The sequence below is a fragment of the Chrysemys picta genome, chromosome 2 (genome assembly GCF_011386835.1).
Source record: "Chrysemys picta bellii isolate R12L10 chromosome 2, ASM1138683v2, whole genome shotgun sequence".
Taxonomy (NCBI): Eukaryota; Metazoa; Chordata; order Testudines; family Emydidae; genus Chrysemys; species Chrysemys picta.
Window position 1 is genome coordinate 148,099,241 of NC_088792.1, and position 9,500 is coordinate 148,108,740.

Consider the following 9,500-nt stretch of genomic DNA (forward strand, 5'->3'; position numbering starts at 1 on the left):
CCTCTGACAGGGGTCACAGGATCCGCAGTACTGTCGGACAGTAACAAAGACCCCAGGCCAGTAAAAGCTCCGTAGCAGCCTCTGCTGGGTACGCCAGGTTCCCTGGTGCCCTGAGAGGGGAATGTCATGGGCCCGGCACAGCAGCTGGCGGCGATACTTCTGGGGTACCACCAGCTGCCTCCTGATCCCCCCTGACTCCATTTTCCCTGGGGGAGCCCATTCTCGGTACAGGAACCCCTTCTCCCACAGGAACCTTTTCCGGCCACCTCGTTCCATGGTCTGTACCGCATTGAGGTCGGCCAGGTCCCTTATCTTCCGCAAGGAGGGGTCTCTCTGTAACTCGGCCTGGAACTCAGCAGCTGGGACAGGGATGGCCACCTGCTCTTTCTCGCCCGCTGGGTCCGAAGCTGCAGCCTCCCTGAGCCGCGTCCCTGGGCGTTCCCTCCCCACCAGGTTAGGGTCCTGCGCCTCAGGCAAGGCACCCCCCCCAAGGCCAGGGCGCAGGGCCCCTCGCCGGCTCTGACTGCGGGTCACAACCAGTGCCCTTTGGGGGTTGCTTGGCCAGTTCTCCAGGTCCCCCCCCATCAATACCTCAGTGGGCAGATACGGGTGTACCCCCACATCCTTGGGGCCCTCCTTGGCCCCCCACTTCAGGTGTACCCTTGCCACGGGCACTTTGACTGGTGTTCCGCCCACCCCCGTCAGGGTCAGGTAGGAGTTGGGCACCACCTGATCTGGGGCCACCACCTCGGGCCGGGCCAGCGTCACCTCTGCGCCCGTATCCCAGTATCCATTGACCTTCCTCCCATCCACCTCCAGGGGAACAAGGTACTCTCTCCGGAGGGACAGCCCCGCGCCCACCGTATAAACCAAAAACCCTGAGTCTGGGGCATCCAGCCCCCTAGAGGAGCTGGCCTGGGGCCCTTCTCTCTCTTGAGCAGTTGATAAGCTGCCAGCCCCTCTTGCGTGAGAAGCCTGCCCCTCGTCCGTCTGGGCCTCTACCAAGTTAACCCTATGCGGGTTCGGTCTGCTCAGTCTGTCCTTGAGCTTGGGGCACTGGGCCCGAACGTGGCCTCTTCGGCCGCAGTAATAGCAGCTCATGTCCTGTGGGTCCCCTCGAGCCGGTCGGTTGTCCCTGATGCTGGGCATTTCCCGGGGGAGGGGATTCCCAATATTCCCCCTTTGGGAGGTCCCAGGGTGACTCTCTCTCTGCATCGCGGCGGGCCTGTTCCTTTGGGGCTCCTCCCTGCCACCCCCTGACCGGCTCTTTACAAACTCATCAGCCAGCTGCCCGGCGTGTCGCGGGTTCTCTGGCTTTCTGTCCACCAACCACAGCCTCAGGTCGGATGGGCACCGCTCATACAGTTGCTCCAGTACCAGCAGTTTAATCAGGTCCTCCTTCGTCTGGGCCCCACCAGCCCACTTGCTGGCGTATCTTTCCATGCGGACGGCTAGTTGCAGATATGAGATCTCAGGGGTTTTATCTTGACTCCGGAACCTTCCCCGGTACATCTCAGGAGTCAGCCCAAACTCACGTAGCAGGGCCTTTTTGAATAGTTCGTAGTCCCCTTTCTCTGCCTCTCCCAGTTGGCGGTACAATGCCACGGATTTGGGGTCCAGTAAGAGGGTAAGGACCCGGAGTCTGTCCGCGGGATCCACCCGGTGCAGCTCGCAGGCCGTCTCAAAGGCCTCCAGGAAGTCATCCATGTCCTCCCCCTCCTTGTATGGGGCCATGATGCACTTATCAAAGCTCCGTGCAGTCCTGGGTCCCCCCTCACTCACCGCAGCCGGGGGTTCGCTGCCCCTCAGTCTCGCCAGTTCCAGTTCATGCTGTCTTTGTCTCTCATTCTCCTCCCGTTCACGCTGATGCTGTCTCTCATTCTCCTCCCGTTCACGCTGATGCTGTCTCTCTTTCTCCTCCCGTTCACGCTGATGCTGTCTCTCATTCTCCTCCCGTTCATGCTGTCTCTGTCTCTCTTCACGCTGATGCTGTCTCTCTTCATGCTGTCTCTGTTGTTCACGATCCTCCAGCTCCCTCAGTTTTAGCTCTTTCTCCCATTCCAGCCAATTCCGCTCCCCGGATGCCGAACGTCGCCGGGAGGATCCTCTGCTGGCCGGCGGGCTTCGCCGGGAGGGTCCCCTGCTGGCCAGGGGGATCACGGCGCCTTCGGTATTTGCTGGGCTCCTCCCCACCCTTCCCCTAGGCATAGGAAGGAGAGGTCTCGGGAAGCCCTCAGCAGCCGGCTGACCACTCCCAGCTGGGACAGACACTGGTGCCTGCGCTGCATTTGCCAGGCTGCTTCCCTGAGACACAGGGATCAGTTCATTCGCGCGATCTTCCGCCTCCAGCTGGGCGATGAGCTGTTCTTTGGTGAGCCTCCCAATGCGCAGCCGCCTCTGCTTGCACAGCTCCACCAGGTCGCTCTTAAGCCGCTTGGCATACATCTTCCTGCTGGCCACTCACCGGCCTGTGTGCTCACAGCTCCCCACAGTTCCCAGGGGGACCCCTAGTGTGTCAGCCCTTCTCGAGGTCACCACCTCTCTGCCAGGGTCGAGCTGCAGACTCCTCCGCCCCTGGGACCACCCGCTGCGATCCCACGGGGGACCCTGTTACTGCAAAAGTCCTTCTCGCTGGTCACACACTCCCAGGGGTAATAACCGTCTCTCTCCCACTCTTCAGCAGGCCTGGTCCCCGTCAATCCCCCTTCGTTTTACTGCTCCCCAGTCACTTACTGCAGGAAGCGCCGTCCACGGGGTGCAGTAGATCCCACCGCTGCCACCAGTTGTCACGGAGTATTGGGGAACTCAGGGCCCTGCACCCCCGGCTTCCTGCGATTCACCATGACTCTCAGCCAGCCAGTAAAGCAGAAGGTTTATTTGGATGACAGGAATACAGTCCAAGACAGGTCTTGCAGGCACAGACAACAGGGCCCCCCTCAGTTAGGTCCAGCTTGGGGTCCCAGGGCATCCCAGCCCCCCCCTTTGGGGGGTCAGAGCCATCTCTGCCTCCCAGCCATCTCTCCAGCCTCCTTCCAGCCTGCTTCCAGCCCTCTGCCTTCAGCGACCCCTCCCACAGCCTTTGTTCAGTTTCCCGGGCCCCGGAGTCACCTGACCTCCCACCCCCTCCTGGGCTCTCATGTTACAAGCTCAGGTATGTTCCCTTGGGCCGGCTCCCATCCCCCGATGCAGACCATCCTAGTCACACTCCCCTGTCAGCATTCACACACCCCAGCAAGAACAGTCCCAGTTCGTCACATCGCCACTGCGAGTTTGGGGGGCAGGGCCCTTTGGGGGCCTCAGGCTTCCCCTGGGGTCCCATCCAGGCGGGCTCATTGCTGGGAGCTCACGGGGTGAGCAGGGGGCTGAATGCTCCGAGGTCGGTCCCGGGAGGTGCTGGAGCCAAGGGGGCGCCCCAAGGGGTGTCACACTGCCAGAGGGGCCTGTCTGAACTTCAAGTAGAGTCATTCCAGAGACTGAGCCTGGGCACTCGTAACACACACACACCCCAGCACTGGCCTATGAGATATGGGGTGGGCATGGCTGTGGTGGAGGCCAGAGGGTGCCCCCGAGGCCCAGGCAGGGCTGAAAGGGCCCAGGGAACAAGGCTGCTGTCACTCTCCCGCCTGCAGAGCAAGGCAGGAAATGTGGCTGGCGAAACCCCACAGATCAGAGTTAAGGGCGGGGCCGGGGCTGGGGTGAGGGGAAGTGACACTGATGGGGCGGGGAGGCCAACCCCAGCCCCGTTATAAGCCAGGGCAGGGAACGTCGCAGGCAGTGTGCTGCCAGCGCTGACATGGCCCCTCTCCTCCTGCTCCTCTGGCTGAGCTCAGGTAAGCGGCCGCCGGCAGGTGTCACCCGCAGGGGCACCTCCCCAGCACAGTCCTTGGGGGAGGTCACACGGGAGAGACCCAGGGCAGAACCAGACCCTCCCCCAAGCCAGCACTGCAGAGCCTGGCAACTGCCTTGGCAGTGCCCCTGCATATGAGCCTCACCCCAGTACAGGGGGATTTCCAGCACATCCAGGGCCCACCCACCCCAGGGGAGCCTCCCGCCATGTGAAGGCACAGCTGATCCCGGCTGCAGCCAATCCCGGCACAGCGCCCTGGCCAGGTGACGGGGTTACCGTATTTCCCAATGGGCAAACGGGATACTGAAGCCTCCCACCCCTCCCTGTGTGGAGCTGGCATCTCTGCTCACCCTCACACACACACACGTTCCTCCACACCCACTTTTTGACGAACGTCGGCGTTTGTCCTGTTTGCTCTTGTTTGATCAAGTTGGCAAGAGCAAACAGACAAGTGCCCCCTTTTGCCAAAAAAAAAGTCGGGGTGGCCGACACAGGGCTTAAAAAAGGGACTGTCCTGGCCAAAACGGGACATATGGTCACCCTAAGTGCCCCCAATCCCAGCTGCAGCCAATCCTGCCACAGCACCCTGGCCGGGGAGCCAGTGTCTCAGAGAGCACTCAAGGTGCTCTGTCTATTCCAGATCCTTGGTTTCTTGACCGATTTTTCCAGAGCTGGCAAATTCATGCCCATCACCGGCTCCAAACTGAGTTGACCCAAGCCCAGTGGGACTAGGGCTTAGGAGAACTGGGTTCAGTTCTGCTCTATATCCCAGACCCTCTTGGACTAATCTCTGAATCACCCTGGGCATCAAATTCCTCAGTTTCTTGGTCGGGGTCTGGGCAGCGCTTGGCACGATGGGGCCCCGATCTCCGTGGGGGTCTGGGCAGCGCCGGGACGACGGGGCCCCTATCTCCGTTGGGGTCTGGGCAGCGCCCGGCGTGACGGGGCTCTGATCTCAGGCGGGGTCTGGACAGTGCCCGGCACGACAGGGCCCTGATCTCGGTAGGGGTTTGGGCAGCGCCAGGCACAGTGGGGCCCTGATCTCAGTGCTGCTGTAGCATATAATAAATAAGTCCCACCAGCTACTGTACTCCCAACCCAGTCCGGTTTTGCTCCTTGCTGTGCCCCTCTTTCTGCAGCCCTCTGCGCCCAGGAGCTGGTCCCCAAGCAATGCCTGCTGGGCCCTGAGTTTTGGTGCAGGGATCCGGGCACAGCGGCTCAGTGTGGACGGCAGCAAGACTGCAAGCTCCTCGAGCAGCACATGCCACAGGTGAGCCAGGGGGCTCCCGCCCCTTGTTCTGATCCCATCCCAGCTCCAAAGGGGGCTGGGTGGTGGTGGGGGGCTCTGGGATGGGAGGCTGAGGGGTCTGTGGGGGGCAGGGGGCTCAGGGCTAGGAGGCTGAGGTGTGTGTGGGGGGGCCGGGGCTCAGAGCTAGGAGGCTGAGGAGTCTGTGGGGGGGGGGTGGCGACTCAGGGCTGGGAGGCTGAGGGGTCCGTGGGGGGCAGGGGGCTCAGGGTGATGTGGTGCACTCTAGGTGGTGACTCCTGGTTTGTGTCTGGCACAGCAGGGCTGGCACGTCCGGGAGCAGGCTCCTTCCATCAAGTGCACCATCTGCACCAGCATCCTGAAGAAGCTGAAGTCTATGGTCGGTGATGACCCCGACGAGGTGAGGGCCCTGGTGCCATCTGGGGCAGCCCTGAGTCTGAGGGGGATCGCCCCAGTGGTACACCAGGGCCCCCGGCTCCAGCACCTGTGGGAAGCGGGGGGGCAGCAGGTGGGCTCTGAGACCAGGCTGTGGGGAGCGGGGGAGGTCTGCTCCATTGCCATCTGCCACTGGTGCCAGGGGGCATGGGCAGCACCCAGTGCCCTGGTACAACCAGGAGGAAGAGGAGGGCCTAGATCCCACTGTCCCCCCCTCCACCTGCTGCCCACACGGCCCCCTGGGTCTCTCCCCTGGTGGGGGGGCGGTGCATGGACACAGCCCCTGTGTCTCTCCCCTGGTGGGGGGTGGGGTGGGCCCTCCCCCTGGGGGTGGGCCCTCCCCCTGGGGGTGGGCCCTCCCCCTGGGGGTGGGCCCTCCCCTCCCCCTGGCCCAGCATCCCATAGAGACAACACATCCTGCAAGGACAGTGTCCGGGGCAGTCACAACAGTGGTCTCAGGGCGGGGCCCGGCGAGCGCCCCCTTCAGGCAGTGGGGGGGACATCCCGCACTGTGTCCTAACCCTGGACTGGTGTCGTGCAGGACTCCATCGTCGAGGCCGAGGACAAGCTCTGCAGAGTCGTGGGCAGGAGTCTGCGGGGCCTCTGCCGCTACGTGATGAAGAAGTTCAAACCCAAGATCACGGCGGCACTGCAGGATGGGCAGGACCCCAAGGAGATCTGTATCAGCCTGCGGATGTGCCGGGAGTCCCCACCCACCCAAGGTTTTCCCACTTGTTCCCTCTGCCACGGAGCCAGGGGGCATCAGCCAGCTGCTGCCAGCCCGGGGCGTTGCTGTCCCTGCTGGGCACAATGCAAGGGAAATCTGAGCCAATGGGGGTACGGCCTGGTCCCTGGAACATGGGCTCACACACCCTGTGCAGGACACAGGGGACACCCCCCACCCAGCTGAGGGAGACCTAGGGTGTCTGTGGCAGGGGGGAATGAGTGGGGATCAAACCGGGGTCCTTCCCAGGGGGGCAGGGGGAGCAGGTACCAGAATCAGTGCCACTGGCAGCTTGCGAGCTGGCTGCACCCCATACTGCAGAGCAGCCCTGGGGTGGCTCTAAGTGACAGCCGTTGCCCGAAGGCCGTGCCCTGGCCTCGGATGCCCACTCAGCCCCCGGCCAGGCCCCACATGTCAGGAGGGGAGCAGCATAGAGCTGACTATGCTGGTCCTGCTCCCACCTGCTGCCGGAGGGGCCCCCTCTCCCCATGGGTTTAGGAGAGGAGCGCAGGGCCTCGGGGGGCAGGCACAATGCCCCAGAGGGGAGAGGGTGAGATCCTTGTTTTCCATGTGCCAGGTGGCCTGGTGCCCCCCAGCGATGCCTGTGACCTCTGCCTGACCTTCACCAGCCTGGCCCAGCCTGACCTCCAGCACATGAGGCCTGGCTGGGACCTTGGAGACGTCCTCAACGGCACATGCAAGCGGCACTTCGGGAGTTCCCCCAGGGTCAGTAGAATGGCTCAGATCTGCTTGGGGTCCCCCAGCCCAGCCCCCCATTGGCTCTAGGAGAAGGGAGAGTCCCCAGCCATCTCCATGGGGCGTGGGCCAGTGCCCCAGAGGACTCATCCGCATCAAGCAGGGCCGTGGGGGCAGGAGCTGAAGTATGTGTTAGAAAAGCACCAGCCTGGCTCAGCTGTGGGGTCTAGTGGTTAGAGCTGGGGAGGATTTAGATGCCAGGACTCCTGGGTTCTTTTCCCAGCCATGGGAGGGCAGTGAAACCTAGGGGTCAGAACTGGGGGGCTGGGAGCCAGGACTCCTGGAGGGCAGTGGGGGTTAGTGGGTTAGAAGAACAGGTGGGGGCTGGGAGCCAGGACTCCTGGGTTCTAGCCCCAGCTCTGGGAGGGGAGTGGGGTCTAGTGGTTAGAGCAGGGGGGGGCTGAGAGGGAGCCAGGACTCCTGGGTTCTTTCCCCCGGGCAGAGCTGGGGGTCAGTGAGGTCACTCTCTAGCACAGGGCAGTCGACATCTCGGTGCCACGGGGGCCATGACCCAGGCTCTACGTCTTTCCGCAGTGCAACGACTTTGTTTCGACCTACCAAGCCAGGCTGTTGCAGGTTCTAAGGGTGCCCCAGGACCCGCTCACCACCTGTCTGGTAAGAGATTGGAGGGGGCGATAGGCCAGCGAGAAGAACCAGGGGGCTAGTTACAAACCACCCCCAGGGAATCAGCATTCGCTGGCGGGCAAAGATCTCAGGCTGCAGAGATGGGGCAGGTGGCGTTAGCCACTACCCCTCCCACTCTCCCTGCACCTGGCTGTGGCCTGACAGTGGCAGATTGCCAGCAAGCCCCCCAGAGGGCGTGGGTCCCTGCTCACCCCCTCGGAACGGGCACTGCACACGGCTCTGCCCCAGACATGGGGGGCTGGGAGGGTGGCACAGCACAAAGGGCCCCTTATTTGCCCAGGGACCGGAACTGCCGGAGCTAAGGGAGCAGTTCTGGGACCCTGCTCGCAGCAGCTGACAAACCTTGGCCGTGGCCCAGTCGCCAGGGGGAAGCTGAGTGCCCAGGGTCCCTGCAGCTCCTTGCACAGGCTGCGGGGCCATAGGGGGTCACTGCGGGGCCACCCCAGGGAGAGGTCAGGATCAGGCCCATGGCATAGAGGGCATTGCTATGGCAAACTGACCCAGCTCCTGGGGGGGCGGGAAGGGAGCTGTCACCCTGTCCTCCCCGCTGGGGTCCCCAGGCCTCCCCCAGCCATCCTCCCCTCTGGAATGCCTTCCCCCCCAACCTCCATCCACAGTACTAGGGTCCCTGCCTCCCCCAGGCACTGGGATCCCTGCCCCCCAGCAGGGATTCCCCCCAGGGCCAGCACTTCCATTTAGGCGACCTAGGCGGTCGCCTAGGGCACCAGGATTTGGGGGGGGCAGCAATTCAGCGGCGGTGGGTCCTTCCGCGCTCCGGGTCTTCGGCAGCAATTCTGCGGCGGGTTCTTCACTCGCTCCGGGACCCGCCGCCAAAGTGCCCCGAAGACCAGGAGCGTGGAAGGACCTTCCCCCCCCGCCGCAGAATTGCAGACGACGACAGGAGCGTGGAAGGACCCCCACCTAGGGCACCAAAAACCCTGGCGCCGCTCCTGGATCCCCCCTCCTGCTGCAGGGGGCCCTGGGCACCTCCCCCACAGCCCCATGCTGGCAATGCCCTTGGAGACGCCATGTCCCTTCTCCCCAGGACGCAGAGGCCTGCCAGCTGCCGGAGGAGTCCGCCCAAGGAGAGACCAGCTCTGGCACCGACACCTGGGCATGGCCGTGAGGTGAGCACCACAGGCGGGGAGGGGGGAAGTGGAGGGCTTTGCTCGTGATGGTGTCCATGGGGGAGGGCAGCGCTGTGCCAGGCCAGACACATGCCAGTGCTTCTGGCCGTCAGATCCCTCTGAGCCCAGCCCAGCCCCATGGCCCCCCATTGTACCCTGCACCCTCCCCGGGGGGCACCTCTGCTGGCACCGCACTGACCCCTCTCGTCCTCTCCAGGCCCAGGCCCGTGCACCGTCCACAGCGGGCAGCTCCCCCTGCTGGCTCAGGGCATGCCTCCCAGAGGGAACCATCAGCCCCCACTGCTCCCCCCAGCTCCGACAGCGCCCCCTGGTGTGTGACGGCTGGGATGGCAGCATTATCGCCTCTGACTTTCGCTTCTCCTCCCCACTTTGGGCAATAAAGGATCAATATCGACCTGATGTCTCTGTGATCTCAACCCATGATGCCAGGGTCCTCGGCCGCTGACCCTCCCAACCGCCTTCTGCCACCTCTCCCATCACTAGGTACAGCCACCTCTGGGGTGTGGTGTGGCAGCTGTTTATAATAGGGTGTTATGTGCCATCCTCACAGCCGCAGCGGGTGGGGGATTTGGCTTCTATTTCCACCTCCTGGCTGCAGAGCTGACATCAGCTGGTCCTCCCAGACCAGACGCACCTGCCAGCTCCCAGTCCCTGCTCTCATGCTGCCCAGCTCTGGGG

At 63.5% G+C, this 9,500-nt stretch overlaps 1 protein-coding gene across 2 annotated transcripts; it reads left to right on the plus strand.

Moving 5' to 3' along the window:
* The first annotated feature begins 3,705 nt into the window (after nucleotides 1–3,705).
* On the plus strand, nucleotides 3,706–9,216 carry LOC101942400 (prosaposin-like). 2 transcript variants are annotated; one of them, XM_005279255.5, is made up of 8 exons: nucleotides 3,706–3,830; nucleotides 4,987–5,117; nucleotides 5,413–5,514; nucleotides 6,091–6,271; nucleotides 6,851–6,999; nucleotides 7,564–7,644; nucleotides 8,720–8,801; nucleotides 9,019–9,216. In XM_005279255.5, the coding sequence occupies exons 1-7, from the start codon at nucleotides 3,794–3,796 to the stop codon at nucleotides 8,798–8,800; spliced, it is 762 nt and encodes a 253-aa protein (XP_005279312.1). In that variant the 5' UTR covers nucleotides 3,706–3,793; the 3' UTR covers nucleotide 8,801; nucleotides 9,019–9,216. The 2 variants fall into 2 exon arrangements, with proteins under 2 accessions (XP_005279312.1, XP_005279314.1); XM_005279257.5 differs by having other exon boundaries at nucleotides 5,416–5,514.
* The last annotated feature ends 284 nt before the right edge of the window (nucleotides 9,217–9,500 follow it).

Bases quoted from the DNA above. Each gene is read 5' to 3' on its own strand.
- LOC101942400 (XM_005279255.5), top strand. From the start codon at position 3,794: ATGGCCCCTCTCCTCCTGCTCCTCTGGCTGAGCTCAG. The intron at 5,515-6,090 runs GTGAGGGCCCTG...GGTGTCGTGCAG, and splicing joins TCGGTGATGACCCCGACGAG to GACTCCATCGTCGAGGCCGA. The intron at 7,000-7,563 runs GTCAGTAGAATG...GTCTTTCCGCAG, and splicing joins ACTTCGGGAGTTCCCCCAGG to TGCAACGACTTTGTTTCGAC.